The sequence below is a fragment of the Tinamus guttatus genome, unplaced genomic scaffold, assembly GCF_059628265.1.
Source record: "Tinamus guttatus ecotype Peru unplaced genomic scaffold, ASM5962826v1 Tinamus_guttatus_pri_ptg000344l, whole genome shotgun sequence".
NCBI lineage: Eukaryota > Metazoa > Chordata > Aves > Tinamiformes > Tinamidae > Tinamus > Tinamus guttatus.
In genome coordinates, this window is record NW_028288878.1 from 104,093 (window position 1) to 130,074 (window position 25,982).

The window sequence follows — 25,982 nt, forward strand, 5'->3', positions numbered from 1 at the left end:
ATCCCATTGGAGATGTCAGTGTAAGATCGTGGCCTGCAGGAACCTGCAATGAGCTTAGGGGATGCAGCACCACTCCTAGGGTTCTGCTGCCTTTAAGAACGAATTATTGTGGTCTCTAACTCATTTTGCTTTATTTTTTAAGATATATTTTCCCCCCGGTCTATTTGTCATCCTAGCGTTCTCTGTGTAGAAATAGAAAAACTATTTTGGCTTTGGAGATACTGAAATACATTTATTTTGTGGTAAGAGACAATCTCGTTTGGAAGCTGCTCCGTGTTGTACGTAAATGTGGAGGGGGAGAATGGATGTTATTCACCAGCTAAAAATCCTCATGTGTCGTTGAGCTTTTAATGGGATTTACACAGGGCTCATGCCCCAAAACTCAGCCCTGCATCACTCGGGTGAGTCGTGTCCGTCTTCAAGTTGTCTCTGTCGCTCCTTGACCGTAACGGGAAAATAATGCAATAATAAAGAAGCAAAAAGAAAAGACTCGTTTGCTTCCACAAGCTGCACTGCAGAGGGGCTGCAATTTTGCTGTGCTTGGGGGTTTTCTTGTTTAATTATTATAATTTTTAATGGTTCCCTCATCTTCATTGCTATTGTGGGGCAAGGAGGGCTCGCGATGGCTCAGTGAGACTGAGGGTTGCCCTGTGCATTGGGAAAACTTCCTGAATTGCAGGGATTTGCAAAATATAAAGGGGGGACATGAAATGTAGGAGCCTGTTTTGCTGTGCCAGGAGAAAAAGGGGCCTTTGAGGTACTTTTGGCAGAGAGAGCAGAGAGGAGCTACAGTTTTTAGTTAGGTTTTATTACAATTTTGGGGGAAAAACGCACATAACAGGACCGTGGAGTGGGTTGGGGGAAAATTCCAGAGCTGCTTCTGCATGGAAGGTCACTGGAGAGCCAGGAGCTGCTTAAAGTGGTGGGATTTTGCAGGAAAATCTATGGGGATGAGCATTCCGGGGCTGCTGCGATGCTGACATCTTGATCCAGTGCTTAATTATACCTAGAGCCCAGAGAGCATCACGGAGTTGCTCCCCCCAGCCACCCTTTTAGGGCTGCTTTCCCGAGATATACTTAAATCAATTGAAAATGGCTCTAATGGCACCAAGCGCTGGCTGTATCCGACTCACCGGCCACTGGGAAAGGGGAGCCCACGGGCATCTTCCTGCAGGTCCCTCTTGGTGGAGCTGTGGAAAAGAGGTTGGGGAAAAAGAGGAAAATAAGGGGAAAAAAACACTTTGGGGTTGGGTTCCAAGCAGAACTGCCCCGTGGCAGGTTCTGGTGTGTTTTCCCCTTTGGAAAACATATCCATGCGGTCGGAGACCTGGCTCTTCCCGGCGGTACCTGTAGCGCTTGGTGTTGATGAGCCAGTGCACGAAGTCCTTGGCCTTCATCTTGTCCAGGTAGTGGGTGAAGTCACTGGTGAAGGTGCCCTCCGAGTGCCGCTTGTGGGTGTCCGTGATGCTCCGGGTTTCCAGCGCCTGCCGCCTGCCCCAAATGGGGAAAGGGGATTTTGGGCATGTAAAAACTGCTGCAATCTGGGTTTCCCCCTCCCCAAGCCACGTTGCAGCACCCGGGCAGGGGCTGTACTGGGTCTTGCTCCATGGTGCCTTCTCCAAATGTGCATTTTTATAAGGAATTGAGGCTCTGTTGGCTGTGCTGAGGACACCAGGATGGGGTTGGGAATCACCTTAGGGCAGTGTGCTGCCTGTGCCAAGTGCCCCTCCTGCCACCTTAGAGCTTTATTTTTTGCTTTATTGCAAATTTGCAATATTGCAAAATTTAAAGCAAATTTGCAATATTGCAACTGCTTTATTAGCAATTTTCCTGCTTTTAGGCCACCTGCTGGCTCCATTTGACCCCTCAAGCCAGCACCATCTCCCAGAGCAAAACCTCCCCAGCCCCAACTCAATTATTTCCTCCTTCTCCCCTTTAAAACAAGGGTTTTGCTAGCGAGGCTGCCCCGTACCTGGATGCATCGGCCGTGTCCTCGGGTCCTGCACAGCAGCCCCCCAGCAGCAGCAGGGCCAGCAGCAGCCCCCGGAGTCGCAGCCACCCCAGCACTCGCATTGGGACCCTGCAAAGCCAAGGGAAGGGGGAATCAGGGCTTGGAAGAGCCCCCGGCCGCTTCTCCTGGGGCTCGTGTCCCTGCTACTCCGTGCACGGCGCGCAGACCCCAAAGAGCGTTTGCACCGTGCAAAGAAATGATTTGCAGCACTGGGTTTCATCACCTCAGTGATATGTGCAAACTTCCCCAATTCATATTTTCCTTTAAAACCAGCATTTGGAAGAGTCGTTTAGTTATGAGTTTCTATTTCTTCTCCTTGCCGCCTGGCTTAGCATTTTGGGCTCGAATGCTCCCAAATCGGCAACATAACCTGTGCAAGCAGAATCCCCAAACACTAACTCAAACCCCACGATCTTTCCCAAAAACCAGCCTCCTGCTCCCTTCCCGCATCCTTTTCCTCTCTGGTTCGCATGGACCCGCTGGGATGGTGGGCAGGGACCGGCACTTACCTTCAGCCACGACAGCCGCGTTCCCAAACAGATCCCAATCCCTCCTCGGAGGCGCTTGTGGCGAAGCCCGGCTCCTTCCCGGCGCTTTTAAGCTCGTTAGCAGGATGCTTGTGCATGACAGGTAGGTCAGCGACGTCCCGTTTTTAGCCGGATGGGTCATTATGAATCATTACGGGGCTTTTTTTTTTCTTTTTTTTAAGTGGGGCTGCTGCAAAATATAGTTGTTGCCTTGTTTTGCAGCTCCTGCCTTCAGCGCTGAGGGTGGCGGTTGTCGCTGCTGCTGTTTCTCTTGTCTCTTTTCTTGGTTGCTGCCACCACAGACGTGACCTGCTGCTTCCTGCCTTGCAGGGGACCTGGGGCCTTCTTGCCACCGAGCATCTCCTGCTGCCAAGTGATCCGTGTGCCCACGGGGCCACTCTCCCTGACACCTTTGCTTTGACTGGGGGAAAAGAAGCAAGGAAAAGTTAAAATAAGAGAAGCAATTGGATGCTGAAGCAGCTGCTGCGGTCCTGGGGATCGGTGAAGATGAGGGATGTGTCTCCTACTGGGTGCATGAGCATCACTGGGCAGAGCGTGGGTTTGTCCCCAAATTGGGGACCGTGTGCGGAGCAGGGTGGGGGGGTGTTAGTGCTCCTGGGCTTTGGGAATGGATTTGGGATACACGGAGCAGCCTCGACCCCCGGGAGCAGCATCTGCAGGACTGGGGATGCTCTTGGCTCAAGAAATCTCTGTCGTTCCCTTTTCTGGGGGGGATAAACCTGCCCTTTGCAGGGGCAGGGAGACCCAAACGGCCACCTGGGGTCCGGCCACCCCCTGTCCAAGGACTCTGGGGACAGGCGGAGCCCCCCGGCCAATGGAGGGGACAGGAGCTCCCCGTATGCTGCCACTTGCTGGCTTCTCCTCTGGGACCTCCTGGGCAATTACTGCTGTTCCACCAAGGCCTCTTGGTAATTACTGTCCCTGCCACAGCGTGATTAGCGCTTGGGGGAAGAGCCTTAATGAGGGCCCAAAGTGGCCCTCAAACCGGCTGCTGTGGGGTTAATGAGCTGGGGAAGGAGAGGGCCAGGCAGGCTTGTTGCCTGCCTGTCACTTGGTTGATTAACGGCGTCTAATTAGCGAGGTTGAGGTCTCCACGAGCCGGGGAGAAGGGAATCTGCCAGGTTTTGTCTCATTTATTGGGTGGTTCCCGGCAGCAGGTGGCAGCCTTCATCCACTGCCCGCGCTCTGCCTCATCCTCGTCGCCCTCCTCCGGGATCTGGAAGCTGCCTCTGGGCTCCCGGTTTGGGAATGCGGATGAGGATGGATATGGGGAGCTGCTGGTGCTCTTGCCAGCCCAGCTGAGTTGGTTTGGGGATCAAAACTCTGTTTTTGCCCAATTCCTCGTGCTTCTCCAGAGGATGCTCAGCTTCCCCCTTGCTCCTTCCAAGACGTTCTCTGCAGGAGAGTCTGTGGGAAGAAATTTGGGTCCAAATCAGCACAAAAAAGAGCAACGAGGAGAGAAACCCATCCCCAGCCCTCTTGGCTCCAGAGAGGCACTCAGGCAACATCCCACTGGGGTCTCTACCGTAGTGTTTTAGCAGTTGCAGAGCCACGGAGTTCATTTTTCTGCCTCTTTATGGCTCCATGCCCGTTTTTTGGGGGCAGAAATTCATTTTTGGGGGTTGGCGCTGTGTTTGGGGAGATCTTCACCAGCCACCCCTGTGAGCTGCCCCCTCCTGTGCCACCTTCACTGGCATAGGCAGCAATTAACTCTGGGCGCGCGGGCGCAATTAGGTGACAAATTGCACCCGGGGACTCGCGTGCTGGCTTGGCCAGGCGAGCGGCGCACGCTCCGACGGGGCCGCTTCTCTTAAAAGGCAGTTTTTATCTGCTGCTTAACCGTTCCCATGGGATTTCTCTTTGAAACACCCTGCCAGGCTTTTCCTTATCGAATGGGAACGGAGGGAGCTGATAGCGGTTGTATTTATTTCCCCCGCGCCGGTGCCGATCGCAGCTGGCGCGAGCCGCGCGCGCTCTGATCTCGACGGCTATCGGGCTTTGCTGGCAGCCGCTTGTTCCAAGGGCTGGGCTGCAAATCTGACCTTGGAAAAAAGCAGAGGAAAGGACTCAAGTTCCCTTGCCCGCATGGAAAAGTGGGGAAAAATCCCCCCAGTTTTCCACAGCTGCAAGAATTGGTCCGATTTCTCAGTTTCTTTTATTTGTGGCTTGCTTTTTTTTGAATTAAAAAAAAGGCAAATGCTACAGGGTGTTTTGACAGTCTGGTCTTATCCAATTCCTGTTTTTTTCCCTGGTTGCACAAGGGGGTATTATCCGAACCTGCAGCTGCACCTTGCTCGTGGGCACCGGCGCCTGCTGCGGTGCCAGCGCGGGTTAATGTCGTGGTGGTGAAGGGGGCTCGGTGCCCGCGGGCCGCTTGCCAGCGCTTCGCTTTTATTTATTCACCCAGCTTTGCTTTGCAATGTGCCAGAAACCCCCTGCATCCTGGTAGGATTTTCCACCTGGAATTAGCAACTCGGGACAACTCGGAGGCTTTAGCAAGCGGGTTGGATTTGCTGCTCTCTGTTGCATTTGCAGTTGAAATTGCATTCCCGCTCTGGGGAAAGATCCCGGCTCCGGCAGCGACCTTTCCCAACAAAGTGTCTTTTGTCTGGCACTGCCGGGCTCCTCTTTGGTGTTTTCCCTTTCTCTCGTTTTATTGCGGCCACCGCCCCGACGGTGGCACAAGGCTGCATTGTCCCCGTTCCCGGTTGGACTTTGCTGAAGGAGGGAGATTAGGAGCAACCGGGCAGCGCTGGGGCCGCATCCGGGAGAGCCGACGGCAAAGCTTGGCACGAGGGAAGCGGGGTTGGCACCTGGAACTGCTTTGAGGCCCATTTAGGCCTTTTTTCCCTGTCGCTGGATTTGAGAGACGTGTTTTTAGGGATGCAGAAGGGTGTTGAGTTGCAACCAAGGATTTATCCTGACTTTTCCCATGCTAACAATCCCTGGAAGTCTCCTTCTCCTCTCTTTAATTCTACATTTTGCGGTAGACCCATCTCTTCCAGTGTTCCCAAGCTATGGGTCTCATTCCCAGCTCTGTGATGCTCAAAGCAAGGGCCAGATTCCCATGGCCGCTGCCTTCCCACCAGCTGCTTCATCCTGCACAAAACCCTGGGCACCTGCACAGAGGTAACATTGGCCATTTGCTTTTGCATTTTTGCATTTTCTTTTTCCCCTCCTTTTATTTCACCTCTATTTTTATGTTTTTTCTCCTTGCAGCTGCTCCTGGAGATGGCACCTCCTCAGCTAAGAGGTCATTTTGGGCTTTTCATGGGTATTTGGGGCTGTTCATGCCTATTTTGGGGTGCATTTTTATTTTTGGGTTCTTTTTTGGGTGATACTAGGACTGCGGTGGTCCAGCGAGCTTGTGCTAAGTGCTGTGCAACCAGAGCCTCTCTGAATGGGTGGAGGGGACTCTGCAGCTGAGGAAGATATTAAGTTTCGGGGCTGTTACAACACATGAAAACGGCTATTTTCTTTTCCTCCTTGCCAAAGAGGGGGGGAGTGTATGAAAAAAAAGGACTTTTGCAATCCTGCAGTAATTACCAGCTAAGGGGAAGGATGCTTAACTTGCTGAACAAGGAGGAATGGAGGCTATATGAATTTCTTGGTGCATGGGCCTATTTCTGAAGTCATTACCTCATTTTTTCCAGTATTTGCCTTCGTTTTGGAGATGAGCAGGATGCGAAGGTGTTTTGGAGTACTGGTTTTTGTCTACTGACACAACATTAAATAGGAGAAAGCTGGGAAAAGCTATGTGGTCTGCCTACAACCGTGTTATAATGTTTCCAAGGGTAGGAGATAATAGGAATTAAAGCAAAACCTGCTTTGGGTGCTTGTAGCAGCACTTGGAGGCTGCTGAAATAGTCATTTGACCAGAAATCCCTATTTCTGCTCAGGGTTTGGGAAGACGGCTGCTCCCACTGGGATGCTGATGGGCACCGGCATGCGGATGCCATTGCCAAGGCCAAGGCAGCCTGGCTCAAACTGGGATTTTTCCCGTGTTTTGGCCACGCCGGTGGCTCAGGGAGGGTCTCGGCGTTCTTCCCGCTGCGCGTTCCGCATTCGCAATCCGGGCTCTGGGTCACGTTGGCGCTGACGCCCAGCTCCTGTTGGAGCATCCGTGATTCATCCCTGAGGGCGGCTCACGCCCATGCCGGGTTTCTTCTCCCTGCTGTTGGCAGAGCCCGTGTGGGTGCCCCCTCTGCCATCCTCATGCAGGATCGGACTCCTGGGCCCCTTCCCAAGGGTATCCCGCGCTACCGTTTCCCCAGGGAGAAGGGGCTTATGAGTGTCTTCCCAAATGGGAAAACTGAGGCGGGGGGGACCACGAATCTCGTTGCAAGGAGGGGAGAGAGGGGCAGTGTCGGGATAAAACCAGGTGCAGGGTTGACCCTGAGGGCCGATTTACTATCTCCGAGCCCTGGGAATTGGGGGAAGCAGAAGGAAAACGGGGTTAGGAGGAGGGATTTCTGGGTGCCCTCGCCAGAACCCGTGTGGCAGAACTGGTAGGGCAGAGAGTTGCGCCCGAGTCATCCCGCCGGAGCGCGTGGCTCCCGGCTCCTCCTGGCAACCCGGCTCCAAGGAGCTCCGAGGCTGGGGACCCTCCGGAGCTGCTGCTCAGCCCCATCCCCATCCTTCTTCCTCGGTACCTTCTCCTTGCAAACCCGTGCCGGTGCTTTGCCTTTGGCCTCGGCTTATTCGGAGCACCTCGCGGTTGCAAATCTCCCTTTGGTTCCACGCGGCTTCGTGCCAGGCTGGTTTTCCTGCGGCGGGATCCGTCAGGGCTAATTAAAGGTGTCGTTTCTCCCTGTAGCCTCCACTTCAACCCCAATCCATGGGAGATGCCCTCAAGGGCAGGGAGCCACGTTGCCCCGTGATTATTGTGGTCACTGGCCCAAGCTGGCTTCAAGGTCCCTATTGGCAATCCGTTTAACCCCTTCTGCTCCCAAAACTGGCTACCTGAGGAGGGTTTCCTCCCCGACTTATTTCTTTTTAAATCTCCTTTATTCACAATAAATAATACACTATATTACAAGGATCTCAATGCAACCCCCCAAAAAAAAGAAACAAAAAAAAGAGGTTCTTCCGGCAGCCGTGAATAAATAGAACTCACAGCACCAGCTAATGCAGGAAAGAGCATCTACAGCAACGTGGGCCTGTGCTGAAGAGAAAGTGGGGGATTTAGGGGCATCCACCTGCCCAAAGTGGACTTTTGGTCTTCCATCCTTCCTTCTTTCCATCCATCCTTCCTTTGTTCCTGGTCCTCTCCCAGCTGTTTCCATGCCCTGGTCCACAAAAGGCGCAGGCGGACACCTGGACGTTCCCAAAAAAAGGTGCTCTGGGATCGCTCTGGAAGACATGGGGCTCTCCCATGGCCAGAGGCAGGGATGCCAAGGGCAGGGATGCGGATGGCAAGACCCAGTGGAGAGGCTGAGCCTCCTGTGTCGCATTTCTAGCGCTCTTGCTTGTGTTGGATAGAGAAAAATGCAGCCACTTTGGTTCTTCCCTGGTGCTTGCTTGTGGGAGGCCTTGGAGATACGACTTTTCTTTTTTTTTTCTGTTTTGTTTTGTTTTTTTCTTTGGGTTGAGAGTCTACTGTTGCTTTGAGACTGTGTTGGGAGAGCTTTCTGCCTTGACTTCTGCCCTGTCCTCTGCTGCTATGGGGTGGTCAGCTCCATGGACTTCTTCCTTTCCTCCCGCTGCTCTTCCCACTCCTCCTCCGACTCGTAGGTGCCCTTGACGATGGCCATCCTGTCCGACATGCTCATGCAGTAGGGCACCAGCACGTAGAAGTAGAGCAGCGCTGCCAGGCAAGCGCCGAGGATGGGCCCGACCCAGAAGACCTGGAAAGCAACGTGGGGAGAGGAATGGGATGTGAGAGCCCAGTTTGGATGCCGTTGCGCTGGGCTTTCAATCCTGACAGCATCTTTTGCTGCTCCACATCTAGATGTGAAAGGATGTGTCTTTCCCATGGACCTATGTCCCCTCTGCTTGCTGGAAAAATCAAGTGAAGGCAGGTGGAAGGATGTGATGTTGGGGAAAGCAGGACCTCCCTTGTCCTGCAGCTCCCTTTTATCCTTTCTGGAGGCTGGGAATGCCCCCAGGATTCACCACCCCCTTCCCACCGGCTCTGCGGGGCTGATGCTCACCCAGTGTGCAGGACTGAACCTCCTCATGATGACAGCTGGGCCGAAGGACCGCGCCGGGTTCATGGAGCAGCCGGTGAAGTAGATCTGTGGGGTGCAGAGAGGAGCTGGGGGTTAAGGGGCATCGTGTTGCCTATTGCATTCACATGGGGGTTTAGGAATTTTGAGGGAGTCGGGATGGAAGCTGCTTTGTCCCGTCTTGCAGTTCCCTCTTTGGGAACTGCTGGTTCCTTTTGGGAAGTCCTCTCCTAGCCGGTGCCTGGACACTCACCCCGATCAAGTGGCCAAGAGCAACGGAGAGGCCGATGGAGAGCGCTGGGGAGCCCACGCCGCCGCTCCGGCGGTTGTCCGTGGAGGCGAAGATGCAGATGGCCAGCTGGAAGGTGAGGATCATCTCCACCACAAGCGCCTGACCTGGACTCGTGTTGTTGTTGAGCTGCGAACGGCGGAGAGGGGTGAGAACTAAGCAGCCATGGGGCCACCAGGCTCAGTGTGACCCTGGTGTCCTGTAAGGGGTGGCCCATGTCCTCCCACCCTGCTGGACCAGGAGCCCTATGGCTCATGTTGGCCATTGCTTGGGCTCAATGGGATGGAGGTGCCTCTTCCTCCTTGGGTGTGGGGCATGGGAGAGAAGGTGGGAGATCTCCTATGGCTGTGAGGGGACCAGGGGTGTCTTGGGCTGTCCCAGTGCCCTGGGGACCATCAAGTAGACTCAATCCTGTTGGGCATGGAAGGGGAAAGGGACCTAAACCATCGCGACTTGTCCTCTGGCTGAAGCTGGCTGACTTGGGCCACTGTTTGGAACGAGGATGAAGGTGGTGCAGCTCCTCATCCTCTTCATGGAGCCCTCCGCAGTGAGCCCGTGCCGCTCCGAGGGGCCCCTCCAGCTGGAGCAGGGGCTCTGCGGTCCCCGTGCCGGGTGGTTTCCCAGTGCTCTCCCAAGGATCGGGCAAGCGCTGCCCAGCCCTGCGGCTCCTGGAGACCCCCGCGTCCTCCTGCCCTCCAAGAGCCCCGTCCCCTCTGTGCCCTCTCCTTGTGCCCTCCTGCATTTGTCTCCATGAAGGCTCTCAGCTACCACCTTCTCCCACCTTCATCTCTCCAGAGGGCTGGTACCGGTGGGCTCCTAAACCCTGCAGTTGTGTCACTGGGTTCCTCTCCCCACATCCCTCCCCCTCCGCATCCGGCTCGGGCTCCCGTCCCGGCTAATCCCTGGGTGCAGAGGCTGGAGTCAAGAACACCTCAATGGTGCCGGTGACTCACTTGGGCCCTTAGGATAAAGGAAGCACTTATTAAAGGTGAAAAAACCACCCCATTCATTACCCCGCACAATAAAGCTGTCATATTGCTCTTCTGCTGGCTACGCCGGAGTTGGCTTCTATCTCCTTCCCATCCCTTTCTTCCTGCAGGACGACGCACCGAGACCAACCGTGCTTAAAAGTTCAGCTCTGGTGGCATCAACTCCACACTCCCAAGGGAAGGAGACTCCCAAAAACGGAGGCGAGCGGCGCGATAAGTCATGTCCAGGCAAGAAGACTTACCGCGTTGATGGCCAGGTTGCCGCGGGTATTGGCCGGTGTGACGCCGTAGAGGATGCCCGCCCCGGCGATGGCCCCGACCAGCTGGGCTACCACGTAGAAGAGCGTCCGCAGGAAGGAGATCTGGTTGCCCACGAAGAAGGCGATGGTCACGGCCGGGTTGATGTGGGCGCCGCTGATGTGGCCAAACGCCTGCACCATGGTCCCGATGGCCAGCCCGAAAGCCAGCGAGATCTGCAGGATGCTGGGCAGGGCCGAGGGCCACTTGAGCGCCGAGCCGAGGCCGATGAAGACGAAGATGAGCGTGGCGATGAACTCCACGGAGACGGCTCGCGCAAAGGCCAGGGTTAATATTTCCCTCTTCATGGCAGCAGCGGGTGGAAGGCGTCGGGGAAGGAAGCGAGCTGAGGTTGCCGGCGTCCCCGGGCTCTGCCGTCTGCACCGCACGGTAGGGCCATACCTATCTATATATGCAAGAGCGGCAGGGAGCTGTGTTACAAGGCTGTGGGCGGAGCCGAGGAATTAGCCAGTCCTCCCAAATTATCATGTGAAACTGGAAAAGTTTCCATCTGAAAATAACTTTGGAGCCTCTTGGTGAACCAGTGACTCAGTTCTTGGTGGCATTTCTCCCTCTCTGCAAACAGAGAGCCCCTATAGGGGCGGCCCTGGGGTCGTTAGATAAAGCCCGTTGCATAACGCGCTGGGCTTGTTGCTCGGCCCTTCCCTTTTGCAGCCGCGTGTGGGGTGCTGAGAGTTTCACTGCAATGGCAAAGGACACATAGGGATGGTCCCTGGGTGTCCAAGCGAGCAGCTCCTGGAGGGATCCCAGCATTTTTGGGGATGCCCTGCCTGTAAAGGAGGGCTGAGCTGCATCCCTCTTTGCTACCCTTCTGCTCCGCTGCTCCTTGTCCAGCGCGGGAAGCCTCTTGACACGGGGACATCCTTCCCTGGGCGTTTCAGGTTCTTTTCTCTGCTTTTTGTTTTTCAGAACACAAAAGTCATAGTTTTGCTCTTGGCAAAGTCAGCAGAATACTGTGGGAACACGGACTGGGATTGCATGTCCCCTTTCCCATCCCTCCAGTGCTGTCCCCATCCAGAGTTCATCCATCTGCACATCCGTGGCTGGGGGGGAGCAGAGCTCCACACCTCTTTCTTTTTTAATTATCATTATTTTTATGATTACAATTTATGTTCCAGAAAGACGTAAAAATGATTGAAAACCCTCTTCAAGCCTAAATTCGTTGCTGCCTTCTGCTGGGTAGCCGCAGATCGGCACCTACCCGAGGCCAGAGCTGTTGAAAAATAGGAGAGAGCAAAATGGGGGCAATTTCTTGCTCTGGAGCCCCAAAACGTTGAGCCTTTTCCTTCCAGCTGCATCCCAAGTCCTGAGAGTTCAGGATTTGGAGAGTCTCCAGGGCTGAGGGTTTCTGCAGCTCCGATCCCCCCTGCTTCGGGGGAGAACGCGGAGTTAAAACGTGAGCTCTGTTATCCTAGAAACACCTGGTCCGTTGGCGTGTTTTGGTGAAAGTTTTGCAATCTGGTTTTTCAAGATACCCTGGCCAGATTCCAGCCAGGATAATTACCCGCCACTTCCCTTCAGCCCTGCCTGTGGTTTCAGCTGGAGAAAAGGCTCCTTATTCCCTTGCTCCAAATGCTTCCCTAGGCTCCCACTTTCCACCCGTTCCTGCCCCTTGGAGCCCCCGTGTCCTTTGGGAGCATCCGTGCGGGATGCTGGGGTGGATACTGCGCTCGTTGCGCACCAGCTCCTACAGGGAGAAAACCCTCCAGCCGGAGCTGGGGAAAATCCTCCAGCTGAAGCCAAAAGCGGTTGGGAAAACTGCCAGGGAGCAGCAAGTTGTTGCTCCGACGACAATCAAAGCCGTTTTCCCATGGCCGGTTCCTGGGTTTTCCTCTTTGAGGGCATGCCCGTTTGGCTTCTCTGATGTCTAATAGGATTGTGCTGGCCTCTGGGGAGGGCAATAGGAGGGTCCTTTGCCTCTCCTCAGCCACATGGCCACGGAAGGACTCCTGTGCGTGGCAAGTCCCACCGAATCGAACGGGACGAGACGTTCTGAGGGTCTTGCACGGACACAGTGGGGTCCCGCAAGCCTCATCCCACGCCTCGTTCCTGACCCGGAGCCCACGCAGGCTCGGCCTCTTCCCTCATAGGTGTGGGCGCTATTAAAGCACATACGTGTGTGGGGCCCAGGCGTCCTGGCTGCATTGGCTGTCCCCGTGCCGGGCTCGCTGTCCCCGTCCTGGCCACACTTTGATATCGGAGCGTGCCGGCGAATGCGGATCGCTTGCTCGCCCCGTGCCGGGGGCTGCAGCATCCCAGCTGCTCCCAATGCCGGGAGCAGTATTAATAGCCACAGGAGGCAACTCCTTCCCCTGGCATCTGGGATTAGCTGGGATTAAGTGGCTGGAGAAAGTTGGGGTTAGTTTGTTTTTTTAAGAGAAAGGGCGTTTTGTGCGGGCTCAGCGTTGGGAGCTTGCTGCAATGCATTAATGGAGGGAAAAAACACCGTATTGGGAATTAAGAGCAGAGCAGAACGTGGCAAATTTGACCAGCCAGTGGTTGCTCTGCATTTGTGCCCCGGCTTTAGCTGTTGTCGCAGCCTTTTGGGGACTTTTGTGGCAATTTCTCCCTCCATAGAAATAGCTTGAACTGGTAGGTGCAGCTGTGAGCTGAGCTGTTTGCAGCCTTGATGATAGGAGAAATTATGAGGATTAGTGCAAAATCGCACGGCTTCTTTCTAGTGAAACTCTATGTGTCCATGCAGATTCCAGAGCTTTTCAGAGAGACTTTCAAGGATTTCGTTCTCCTTAAAGACTTATCCTACTGGTGGTATCTGTATCTTCCCCAGCCCTGGAGCAGGAGGCTCTTGTTCCCCTTTCGTAACCCAACAGAGCCCTATGGGGCAAAAAGTCCAAGAAACGATGACCACCGGCCAGGGGAACCTTTGCTGCAGGAGATCTTGGCTCCTTCACTGCTGTTCCAGCTTGCAAAGAGTCTCTCCAAGCCTCAGTGCCACCAAGCTGGTCAAAGTGACCTCGTAACCCGTGAGCCTGTAAACAGCCGCGATGCTATTTAAATGCTGAGTAGCATTAATGTTTAATAACAGCGTTGCTCCGCTCTTGGCGTGAATGTCGTTTGATGGCCTCGAAGGCTTAAAAGGAAATGACCACGAACGCTTTGGGGCTGGCCTGCAATGGAAATGCCAGCCTTCTTAATAAGTCATTTGCATCACAATTGTCATTAAGTTGCCACACGGGGATAATAAGGCATATCAGGGAAAGCAAAGGCCCAGCGAGACAGATGTGTGCAAGGTCACGCAGCGAGAAAGCTGGGCTGGAAACACAGGTGGATTTGCAGGTGAATCGCACGACTTGCTTTGCAACATGCTGGTTGCATCTCCGCTCATAGAGCCAAATGGAACTTTTACAAGCCAGCAACCATTTAGCATGGGCCTCGGGATGCAGAGAGCAAAGGTGTTTGGCTAATGTGTGCTGCAACCAATATTGAGGATATTCACTGTGGAGGGTCTGATGTAGGTTATCAGCTCAGCTCTGGGGCAGCTCTGGTTGTTGCCGATGGTGCTCTCTAATTTGAGCTGCGTGGTGCAAACCTGGAACGACCGGCTTGGTTTCCTGACGGGGCAACTTTTGGAGTTGCCATTGGAGTGGATGACCTAGCTCCGTGGAGAGGGTGCATTCATGGAATTGTTTTTTTTGAATTCCCAATGCTTGTCTAGTGAGACTGCGGGGTGTCCATGCTGGTGTGCCAAGGTCAGAGTGTCACCAGGTCAGAAATAAGAGGATCGAGTTGTCCTAAAGGGGGAACGGGTCTTATTTTACGGTCATTGCAACCAGATGCAACCAAGCCAACGAGTGCTGGGGCAGCTGCACTTGAACCTGGGCTATGCTGCAGTGGTGGCTATGGGATGCTGGCAGTCCCCAAAGTATTTTGCAATACTTTTGCAGTTTTGCAAAGGGTTTGCAAACCTCTTATATGAATGCAACTGCATTATCATTTTTATTTGATTTGCAGGGACTGATTTGGTACATGGAAGTGATTTGAAGCACTTTATTTCAGAGCGTACAGTAAATTGACAGACATTGAAACTTGTTTTCTAGGACTTTGCTCAGTTCATATTAATCTTAAACATTGTCAAGGTAAATAATAAATTAACTACTTAGATTAGAAGGAGAAGACACAGGTAATTAACACAAACCTTAAAAAAGGGAAGAATAAAATTCAGTCATACAGTGTTTTCTACAGCAGCTCCTTGATAGGATAAGTTTCTTTGGGTTTTCCTGATATATATGGGTTAACCACTGATGAATATTGCTATTCTTTGACAGCAGCCTTCAGGAGGTATTTGCATTCATTGGCTAGAGGACCAACACCGATCTTGGGATCAGAGAGAATAAATCCAAGCAAAGCAGAATTCTGACAGAGTTTTCTCCCTTCTTCCACAGGGAGACATTAGGGATGGTGAACGAATGACAGCTGGAGGAGATCCCATACTCTTGACTTCACTTGTCACAGTGATGTGACAACCATGAAAACTTCTCATATGGGTCAGAATGAAGATTTGTTTGCTCCTGTTTCTGTCCTGTCTGAGGAGGAGCACAGCAAGAGGCAGAAGGAATTATTAATTCAATATAAGAGGATGGTACAAGCAGTGTGCCATGGATAAAGGAGAGGAAGAGAAGAAATGATGGTGATTCATGCTGAAACACTTCGAAGGAAGAAAATTATCAGCAATGTTCTTTATGATTTGGAATTGGGTCCAGTTTTAGTGAATATTTCCATTGATGACTTTGGCAGGAATCGACTCAACTTGGTGATGATACTTTGTGGTGACAATGCTGAGGAACATCACTGACACAAAGAAGAATTGGGATGTTGTGTAGGAAATGCAGGACTCTTCACGGGATGAAGTGAGAATGGATGAAATTAAATGCTCGAAAGTGCAAAATCAAGTCCCAGATGTGCAAATTCTTTGACTACTTTGGGAAATGCAACCAGGGCTTTCCAAAGGAGGTGTAAGTGGTACCAATTGGTGTGGTATGAAAATGGCCTGGGCCGTAGGAAGCAGGGGAAGGGAAAGTGTCTCCTATTGCTGTAGCAGCCCTTGAGAAGATCACATCTGAAGCACTTTGTGCAGAAGAGTAGAGGAAAGAAAGCAAAAAAGCAGGGGAGGAGAAGAGCCAGCAAAGCTGAGGAACAACAAGAAGGCAAGGACCAAGGAACCAGGAGTGATCATGGGCTGGAAAGTAGAAGGACGTGTCTCATCCTCAGAGCAGAGGGACTGGGGAGAGCTCCCCAGTGGGGTCAGTGGACTCAAGGACCCATGTCCAAAGCCATGTCCTCAGGGAAGCCTCCAGGCACGCAAAGGATGCCCATGTCCTCTGGGAAGGGCACTTTGGCCTCTCAGCAACGCCTGCAGTTAGCGAGATCCTTGTGGCACGGAGCAAGCTCTCCGTGTTTGCCAACATCCAGGCGGCGGGCAGGGATGGGAGCCAGCTAGGTGAAGCTCAAGAGCAATGAGGCATCGGGTGGCAACATCCACACCCACAAAAGGGCTGTAATAACAACTCTGCACAGGCCCTCGGAGCTCTTCGTGGAGGACAACCAACTCGGATGTAGGCAAGGGGGAGCTTGCCAGCCCTATGAAAGGGACTGGGGAAGCTGCCAGGAAGAGGACCCTCGTTGTCCTTGTTTCTGTTGCTACGCTGCTCGTTTTGGGCTTAAACAACCAGCTGAGTGGCAGGAGGTGAGCTGAGCTGGCAGCCCGTGTCCCCCAGGGGAGACGAGTCCGCTTGACGCCCCGGCAAAGCCAGGGGAGAGAAGGGAGAGGTGAAAGACTCGTGCGACCAGGGCCCGTTTGTCCAGTCCGTGTTGTCCCCGGCTCTGCTCTCGGCCTGGGGCAGCTAGACCTTCTCCGACATCCCCCTGGGAAGGGTCTGCGGGGAGTGGAGCTCCACGGATTGTCTCCGGCGGACCTCGCGCTCCTCCCAGTCCTCCTCCGGCTCGAAGCCTTTGAAGACGGCCAGCCTCTCCGAGAAGGTTTTGGCTTGTGGGAAGAGGATGTAATTGTAGATCACGGAGGCTGCTGCAGCTCCCACCAAGGGGCCCACCCAGAAGACCTGGAGAAAGAGAAGCATCGAGGGAGTAAGAACTGGCCTCTTTGGAGGATGGAAGGTCTCTGAACAACATTCATGTAAAAACCTTCCTACACTGGGTGCATTTGCAGCAAAATACAGATACTGGCCCTGCTTTCCTCAGCCATCGCTGTCAACTTGAACTCCTGTGCATAGCTGTCATGCCTGAATATGGCCAGCCAACATCTTTGGTCTCTTCCTCCTGTGTTTTGAGTCAGAGCTGTGAGATTTTCATTAAGAATAAGTGTGTCCTCCTCCCCATTTATGCATCGTAATAGTGGTGAGGAGCCTATCAGCTTGAGCTGGGCACCTCTGAGCACGTTCTTCCGAATGCCCACGGCTCTTACTCTGAACACGCTCCCTGCAAATGGAAACCTCCAGGAACGTCCCCAAAGAAGCTTGTGGAAAATACGAGCCCACATCCAACTGGAAGCAGGAAAGCTTCCCGGTGTGGCAAGAGGAGCTCAGATCTCCATTGGTTTTCCTTCTTTTGTTAGATAATGGTCAACAAATGACACACCCTTTCCATGTTGCAATTCCCCCTGCTTTGATAAGCCAATTAAGAAGCCAGTGGCTCCACGTCTAATTGTTAATCTATGCTCTCTTCCATCACTGAAATGCCAGGAATCCGGCATTCGAGGAATATGAGTAACCTGAGGGGGGCTCATCCCCGCCAAAGGGCACCCGGACCTGCAGTCCCAGGACGCACAACCCGAATTCTTACCCAGTGGTCGCTGAAATCTCCGACTATCACAGCAGGGGCGAAAGATCTGGCTGGGTTCATGGAGCAGCCGGTGTAACGGATCTACGGAGAAAGGACCCGCTTGCTGTTAGCACGAAGCCCTTTTACCTCATTTTTAAGTGTCCTGCTGTGTTATTAGTGTGATTCATTCCCTGATGTTTCTCCTGACGGTCTGTCCCATTCCAGGGAGAGGGATGCGGGCGGCTTCCAGCGCATGAGTCAACGCACCCGAGTTGATGCACCCTCTATTTGTGCATCTTCTCCGTGGGCACGTGAGTAATGGGCAAGGTGCAAAGGCTGCAGCAAAGCCCTGGCTCCCTCCCAGCACCTTGGGCTGGCTGAGGTGTCCTGGATGGTGACACTGACAGCTGGGACAATCTCCTCCAGTGCCACTTTCTGGAGCAAACTGCTGCTCCTCACCACTACGGTCAGCACCCATAGACACAGGACTTGCAGGTTGTTGGAGACAGATGTGATGTAAAAATACACTGTTTTAAGGCATGCACTGAGGATCTGGTGGGGTCAGAGGCCGCTTTGGTCCTCTTAATACATCTGTTCCCTGTGAAAATCCCCTGGGAAGGATTTTCCTGGCCATCCATCCCAAATATTGGTGCATAACGGCCACAGCTGTGAGTGCCTCCTTGCTTACATGTCCACCCCAGGATGGAAGATGGAGTTGATCCAAGAGTTCCTAGCTCAGGAGATCCCAAGAGGACTCAAGGAGGCTCCTAGCTCTGTTCTGGCTTTATATCCCCTCTACGCACCCCGAGGAGATGTCCCACAGCGACGGAGAGGCCGATGGAGAGGGCAGGAGACCCCACGTTGTCCTCCCGACGCTCGTCGGTGGATGCAAAGATGCACAGGACCAGCTGGAAGGTGAGGAAGAGCTCCACAGTCACAGCCTGCCCTGTTGTGGTCTCGTTGTGCAGCTGGATGGGAAAGAAAGTCAAACCACGGGAAGGGTGAGATGGGAGACCCACCTGGAGATGTTAGCACAACTCAGGAGGAACCCAAAGGGATATAGGAAATAAGGGAGATTTTGATCAGCAAACTGAGGAAAAGGAAATTTTTTTCCCAGGGAAAAGGGAAAGTAGAGCAACGGTTAACTTTTTATTGACATGCCAGGAAATGTTTTTGTGGTGTTTCTCTGGCTATTTCACATTTTTCTCCCAACCCTTTTTTTACCTCTCAGAGACTTTTTTTTTAAAGCCTTTCAGAGGGGGAAAAAAAATTATGTACTGCATTTTGGAAATGTCAAAAAAAAAAAGAAAAAACTTGTTTTGGCACTGCAAAGAAAAACCCTCTCTGCCCACTCTTTTCTGCAAGGATTTGTCAGGTTTGATGCGGATTTCTGCCTTGCTGCATCCCCCTCACTGCAGACTCTGCTTTTTGGCACTTTTAACATTCCTTGGCAGCTCCAAGCCCAGATTTGAGGGCTCTGGCAGTGCTGCTGATCACGGGCCTGGCTCCTCTGCATCCCTCCTCTCTGGGTTTTCTTGGCCCTTCCCCATCCTTTGGGGGATGCTCTTGCAGGAGGCCACAAGATGAAGAGCCCAAAGGGGAGAAATCAAAGTCTCTTTTTTCTTTTTTTTTTTTTTCCCTCCTCTTAGTTGGTTTAAGCTGTAAAACAACCAGACTGGGCGCTTTCAAAGTCTCTCCTCCAACTCCTTCTTGTTTTTTTGTTGGGTTTCACAAACTCCAGCTATTATCAAGTCTGAATAGCCTTGTTCTCCCAATTAATCCGCAATCCCTTGCTGATCTCCTTGGCAGCAATGCCAAGACCTGGCAGTGGTGCATGGAAGGGGATTGTGCCGGGGCACTTTCTGAAACGCTCCCTTGCTTGTTGTTGGGTCCATCCTAGCATGGACCTGGGCTTCCTCAAGAACTTGGGATGCTGCAGCCCCACGCTTGGGGCAAGGGGCATGGAGAGGTGATGCTCTTGGTTGTGTCCTTCCCTAGCCCTTGTTCTCAAAATACAGGTTCTCCTTGATACAATCCTAACCAAAATTGAGAGGAGGATGGTCTCACCTCCCAAGCTAGGTACCTATCTAACCAACATTTTGTCCCCAAAAGCAGAAGGCCCAGCCTGGATTCCTGGCTTCTTCCCTGCTCCTGGAAAGACTCTTGATGCAGCAGCCTCACAGTGTTGGCCTACACCAGACACCCAAACCTAATAAAAGGGATCCTTGATGGCCACAACACATTTCTTCACATCCCTCACCCTTCCCTAGGTGAGGGGACCCTTCCCTACCCCATCTTTCCTACTCTTCACTAGCCTGTCCTCAGGTTGAGCTCTTACCTTGTTAATGGCCAAGCCTTCCCGGGCATCCGGTGGGGTGATCTCGTGTAGGATGGCCGCCCCAGCGACAGCCCCCAAGAGCTGGGCCACCACGTAGAAGACGGCGCGGAGGAAGGAGACGTGCGAGCCTATGAGACAAGCCACCGTCACCGCTGGGTTGATGTGGGCGCCGCTGACGTGCCCCAGGGCTTGGACCAGCGTGCCGATGGCCAAGCCAAACGCCAGGGCAATCTGGAGGATGCTCGGGGAAGCCGAGGGCCAGTTCAGCGCAGAGCCCAGGCCAAAGAGGACGAAGATCAAGGTAGCCAGAAATTCTGCAAACACAGCCCGGGTGAAGGCTACTGAACGGAGTTCCCACATCATGGAGAAGCTCTTGGTGGTGGTTGCGAAGACTGGCTCTACTGGCCGTGTCTTCAGGCAATTGCTACTGCGGCTGGTGCATCCAGAGAGGATGACAGGGGACGGGGTGTATATATATGGATGCAGAATGCCAAAGGAGCTCCTGCCGATGGAGGTGGGATCATGGTCCCGGGAAACCTGATGCTTTCCTTCAGTTGTGTTCCAGCTGAGGGAACTTCAGACCCTGCCCCCTCCATTAAGCTGGGGAATGCAGCGTTCGCCACCCTTGGGGTCATAAATCAGCCTTGAGCAATGGCACGAAACCCTGTTCCTTTTCTCTGGGATTTTCTTAACAGGAGCCCTATTCCCAGAGTCACTTTTTGCTCCACTTTTCCCCAACTTCCTTCCTGCAAGGAGAGGAGAGAAAGCAAGTCCACAATACAACTGTGTCTGCTTTAGGCCAATGACTAATTTTTGATGCTTTTGACTCAGGCTTGAATATGAATAAACTCTGAAAGAAATAAAATTTTGCAATCTTTATTTCTTGACCTTCTGTTGGAACAAAAGTGCAACATGCTTTGTGGATCTCAGTGCATAGAACAACTACCTCGATCGACTTGGAAAGGCTGTTTTTGTGGATGGTACAAGGCCTGCAGAAAGTGTGAGCAAGGCTGGCACAAGCTTGGGTGGAGAAGGAAGATTTGGGCCACGATGACCAGGAAAAACTGGATGCAGAGGAGTCCCATGCGGGCACAAAGCTCCAAAGGACTTAATGCAGCTGGACTCCCCCGAGGTCCAGGCACAAATTTCCTACCCGGAGGAATGGGAAAGAGCCCCAAAAAATGACTGGCAGGAGAAAAATTCAAGTGTGAACACAGGACATCCACAGCTGGAGGACCAGCTGTGCCATAACCATGGCCAACTTGGCTCTCAGAAACGTCTTCTTCCTTCTTGGCATTCATCCCCAAAAGAAGGAGGAGTTTTCCTTCTCTGGAGCATGGTTCCTGCACATCAATCCATTTACCCATCACAAGTTCATTTTCTTTCTCTTCCGTAGCTTTACTGAGGGCATATTTCTTCCTCCCCTGGTGATGTCCGTTTCTTTCTTTTGTCCCTTCCTTTAGCAGAATCCTTTGCTATCCGCTATCCTAAGTGTGGAGGAACATTCCCCCAGGGAAGAGCTGGGGATGAAAAGCTCCTTTTCCTTTACAGGCTCACGGAGCATCAGAACTGGGAGTCTATTTTTTGGCTCTGACAAAGGCTTCCACTGTGGGATAAAGCAAATATTTTTGCCCTCCAAAGGGATCGTGCCAGCGCCACCGGGCTGATATTAAAGGTTGACCCACACTATTGTATGTGAGGTTCCTTCCTCTGCTGAAGGTGCATGGCAAGACTTGGCCCATCTCAAAAAGATGCTGATAGGGCCAAGCTCTTCACAAGAGAGAGATTATGGAGTGAGGAAGAAGAGCATGTGGCTGAAGGCTTGGAAGACTTGGAGCCGAATTTTCCTCTGTATTTCGCAGCCAACTTGGGCCTATCCTGGCATCATTCCCGGCTGTTTGCCAGCAAAAAACACCCTCAAATCTCACAAAACAGGTCAAATATATTGGAGGTCCTGATCAGCCACAGAAATATGGACACAGGGACTTGCTTCTGCCTGCCTGGTGCAGATTTGTGAGCTTAGCTTTAATCGAGAGTTATTTCAGCAGCTATTAGTGTGGGCTGTTATTAGTATTTGGCATGACAGATAACAAAGATAGGCAATTAACTGGAATTGATACCCTTTTTGATTAATACTCAGGACAAGCAAGTTGAGATGTCTCATTGCTTAATGCAGACTAATTAAAGGGAAAAAGGAGTAAGCAGGATTAGCTCTAAGCAATTCAGAAGTCTAACCCAGCCTCATGCTCCCAATGTCCACTCGGCAAGGCTATTCCCACAGCTTTCTCCTGGGAAAAAGTGTGTTCTTGGCCGTTCTTCCTCCTGATGGCGGAAAATGGCCTGATAATGCATTTTAGAAGAATATTTTGCAAGCAAGGGAGCTTTGCTTGCACAACAACTTACTTCTCTAGTGGTTTAGATGTCTCAGATATCTCTGCTTGCCTGGCTTTGAGGAAAGTATAAACATCTTTAAGGTATCTCCATTCCATCTAAAATACCTCCGAGCCACAGAGAATAAAAGATTTATTGCACAAATAACTGCGTGAGTTTTCCTGCTTGGATTCAGTCCTTCCAAAGCAGGAGCTGTGTGTGTTTCCCAGACCTCCAGCTCCGTTTTTTGCTCCTTTCTGCCGCCAGTGTGTGACTCCAAAGGAGGAACGGATGCGTGGGCTTCACCTGGCAGCAAGCACTGGCTCTATTAGACACTGGAGAATCCACAATACGATAACACTTAGCAGAAAACTTTATATAAATCAGATGCTGGTTCTGGTGGGCACCTAGAGCAGTGCTGGTAGAGCATTGCAGAGCAGATTAAGACCATTCCTACCTCCAGGCTGCTGCATTTGGTTCAGACTCTTTTCCTTCTCCAGCTTTCCCCGCAGATGACAGATTTATGGGGATTTTTCTGATGAACACTGAGAGACTTTCCAGTGATGCCAATGACAGACAGAGCAGAGGACACTGTCACTAGTCCCCAAGAAGTAGTAACCACCAGGAAAAGTTATAGCCTCCCGTTCATATTGAATCAAAAGGACATTCAGCCAGAGGAGAAAATGGAAAAAAAAAAAAATCAACACCTTTTCCGGCATTTCAGGCCAAATCCTAAATCCTTGTTCATGCAAAACTTCTGCTGGCTCTCGCAGTGTTTATTGTTCTTGTTTTAACTGAAGTAGGATTAATACAGCCCTGATTTCCTTCACTGACTTCAATGAATTGAGCTTGAGCACTGGCCAGGAACTGGGCCCGGTGTTAGGAGGAGGCTTCGTTTTATTTTTTTATCCCAGCTCAAGGACTTGCACGCTCAGTCCTGAATGTTTGCCCTGGGTCTTAGGGTGGGAGCTGAGACCTGGCTCGTGCTGGTATCAGTGCACATTTCTGATGGCTTTGCAAAACACTGACAACCATGAAGGCCAAATCGCTTTGCATCCCAGCATGGTCTGATCTTTAACTCTTTCCTCTTGTGATTTGCAGACTATTTTTTTTTCCTAACCTCTTCTTAAGAGCCAGAATGCCTAGAAATGGGGAGATAGAGAAACTAAGGTTTCAGTCTCTGCAAAAAGACAAAATAGGGCCAATCCCAACTGCCATCAAGGTCAGAGAAAGGCTGAATTAAGTCATGACCTCCCTTTAAACCTGTCTTAAGAGGTGAAGAAAGGAGAGCATTTTCCCTTGGTAAAGCTGTGAAGTTCAAGGCCAGGGCATTGCATATTTTGTATAGACATCTATAGGAAAATATTTAATGCTTTTCCACTTGAATCTGCGAAATGGTCAAAGCCAGAGACTGGGATATGTATAGAGGCAGTAGGTTTTCAGGTGAGACCATTTGGCCGTACCAGATCTTGTAAGCAGTTTGTGCTCTTTGCTACTTAGCCAGGCATGAATATTACATTAGTTAAAATCCATCAGGTTGCAACATCATCCCCAGGTGACAGAAGTGCCCGGGAGACCTCAGCTTTACCCCTTGCTGGATACCTGGTTTGTGTTTGCAAAATAAATCATGTCTCAGGAGGAACCTTCAGCAGGCCTAGGTGCGGGATGTCCTTTGACATCAGTAACTGAGTGGCAACATCAGGAATTAGGGCTTTTTTAACGATTTGTCTTAGTTACCTCACTGTGGATCAGAAGTAGCCAAGCTGAAGCCCATGAAGGAATGAATGAGCTCGATTCAGGTGTCTTTTCTTTCCCCAAAATTTCTCCTAGAGCTTGCAAAACAAACCCAGTGCTAGGTTAGCCATCCATCATGATCCGTTTGGATGGGGCAGTCCTGCCTGTGGCTCCAGTACTGGCCGGCATCCCTTTGTGCCCTCTTTTCTGCATCCTGGTGGATCTACGATGCCCAACGCCATGCGGGATTTCTCCAGGAGGGCTGTTCTGCGCGTGGGTTATCTCACGGCTGTGCATTGACTCCTTGCTTGCACAGCAGGATGTTTTTGCTGCTCTCTCCCGCTCGGTGCCGGGAGGAAAGCGGGAATGTGTCTGATAACGTTAGCGTCAAGACGTGGCTGTTATTGCAGCATCTTTCCCAGGGCTTGCCAGGGCGCACAGAGCTGATCCGTGGGAAAAGCCTTCCCTTTGGCCATCACTACATCACCTAGGATCTATGGAGACAGAAAAAGCTGCAAAAAAGATCCCTGCGGGTCCCTACTTCAGGACTAAGAGAAAGCACTGAGGGAAATTATGGACTATAAGGCCCTGCGTTGTCTTTGCAGGGGCATTTTCAGGGTGCCCAAGTGCACTGGGGATGAGCTCAGGTCCTTCAGCTGGTGCCTGTCCAAGTGATTCCTTCTGCATGGATGGGATGGTGCCACTCACTTCCCTTCCTGGCAGGACATGATGTGGAGAGGAGCATCGGCAGCTCCGTGGAGACCTTGCCAGGAAGGTCCGGCACGCGGAACGGAGCTGCCGGGAAAGTTCCGCATTTCTTCTCACTGGTCCGACTTGCTGCAGGGCGAATGCAGCAGGGCCTGGGGCTTTGGACCTGAGCAAAGAAGGAAAATCAAAAGCAAGGGGAGCTTGGGCAGAGCCTCAGCTGAGCATCAGGATGTGCCCGTCCTTCTGTGTCCCAGCTGGGGACACGCTGCAAGCTAATAACGGGATGTCACTGCGCCAAGTGGCAGATACCCTCCTTTCTAAGGTAGGGCTGAGCTTCTAGGACAAAACTGGAGACACTTGGCAAGAGGGGAGCTCCAAGCCTGGCTCTTGAGCCAGTTTCAGTGCCGGAAGTTTTGGGTCTGAAAATGCAGTGAGGTTGTCAAAACACCTCTGCATCTCCTCTCCCTGCTGATCACCTGGGTCACCGGTGCTGCTGCGTCACTGCAAGGCTCTGGGTTATTCCACGTGGCGACTCAGAAGCATCTCAAAAATTCATGTGCACATCCCTCTAGACTGCATTATATAAAATTCCTTTGTCTAGAAGACATTCCTTAGTCTAAAAAAGAAACCAAAGAGTGGAAGAAAGGTGTCACTCTAAGTGTCACCCAAACCTGTTCGGTTCCCCCACTCCCAGCGGGGCACGTTTGCGTGCTTGTGCAATTGCTTTCGTTTAAGAGCATCTAATGCCCATGGTGGTGGCAAGAACATGTTCTTCTGGCAGCGATGAGTGAAATGCACTCCTGAGAGGCTGAACAATTTAATCCCAGGGAGTGCCTCATCTTATATTTATCTATTTGCTCGGCCAGTGTGTGCGCGTGTTGTTGTTGCCCTCTCTGACGTGGTTTGTGGCCAACACGGATTTGGTTTCCGTTTATTTTTTCACCTCACCGCCGGGACCTGTTTCCTGCAATTCAATCAAATCACACATTGTGGCCCTGGAGGCAGTTAAAATAGGGCAAAGTTTCCCAAAGCACCCCAAATCCCTGGCCCTGACATGGGGACAGACACCTACAAGCAATCGAGTGGCTCCATCAGTCACTGCTTCCCCAGGTGACTTACAGCTACTGCCTACCCTAAGCCTGGAGCCCTCCCTAATTGAAAATGTTCCTCAGATAATTTAAATTAACACTTTTCAGGTAGCTGGCAAGGTATCTGTGGTCAGAGGTGATGGCTCAGCTGGGCATCGCTTGAGGGATTTCTTTCCAGCTGATAGAGAAGGATGATATAAAGGTGTGATGGAGGGGATAGCTCTCCTCAAGTGGTAGATGTTATGGCCTGGGCTGCAGAAATGCAGGGTAGAACACCCCATCCTGAGCAGCTCTGGTTGTTAAGCTTCCTAAACAGAGCGTTAGGGGCAATTTCTTTGCTCTTTCAGACGGGATTGGGAAGTGAAGGGGTTCTTGTGCCTGGAGCAAGGAGGTAAGAGGGGGCCACCACGATGGCTTGGTCCAAGCAGGAGCAGGTCTGGGGCTGCTGGATGGGGTGGTCCCATCACCGGTGGCTCTGTTCCACCTGGGGACAAGGTGGGGCCCTTAAGAATAAAGTGTCTGTTGTCTCTTATCCTTTCAACCCTCTTCTTCCCCTTGATGTTTGCAATTTGCCTTTTATTCTCCCATGCCGAGACCAAGCTTGGCAGGATTTAGCATTAATAGTGT

The 25,982-nt window shown here is 52.0% G+C and overlaps 3 protein-coding genes across 3 annotated transcripts; all 3 read right to left on the reverse strand.

Annotated features, from left to right (window-relative positions):
* Nucleotides 1–1,129: 1,129 nt before the first annotated feature.
* LOC148593716 (pro-glucagon-like) lies at nucleotides 1,130–2,073 on the reverse strand. Its single transcript, XM_088529758.1, has 3 exons — nucleotides 1,973–2,073; nucleotides 1,348–1,491; nucleotides 1,130–1,190 (listed from the first exon to the last, which is right to left on the reverse strand). Exons 1-3 carry the CDS (start codon nucleotides 2,071–2,073, stop codon nucleotides 1,130–1,132), a joined length of 306 nt encoding a protein of 101 aa, XP_088385884.1.
* A 6,146-nt stretch (nucleotides 2,074–8,219) lies between these two features.
* On the reverse strand, nucleotides 8,220–10,672 carry AQP5 (aquaporin 5). The gene is made up of 4 exons (XM_010220846.2): nucleotides 10,247–10,672; nucleotides 8,980–9,144; nucleotides 8,712–8,795; nucleotides 8,220–8,405 (listed from the first exon to the last, which is right to left on the reverse strand). Exons 1-4 carry the CDS (start codon nucleotides 10,607–10,609, stop codon nucleotides 8,220–8,222), a joined length of 798 nt encoding a protein of 265 aa, XP_010219148.2. The 5' UTR covers nucleotides 10,610–10,672.
* A 5,483-nt stretch (nucleotides 10,673–16,155) lies between these two features.
* AQP2 (aquaporin 2) lies at nucleotides 16,156–19,818 on the reverse strand. The gene is made up of 4 exons (XM_010220835.2): nucleotides 19,456–19,818; nucleotides 17,921–18,085; nucleotides 17,139–17,219; nucleotides 16,156–16,399 (listed from the first exon to the last, which is right to left on the reverse strand). The coding sequence occupies exons 1-4, from the start codon at nucleotides 19,816–19,818 to the stop codon at nucleotides 16,184–16,186; spliced, it is 825 nt and encodes a 274-aa protein (XP_010219137.1). The 3' UTR covers nucleotides 16,156–16,183.
* Nucleotides 19,819–25,982: the final 6,164 nt, after the last annotated feature.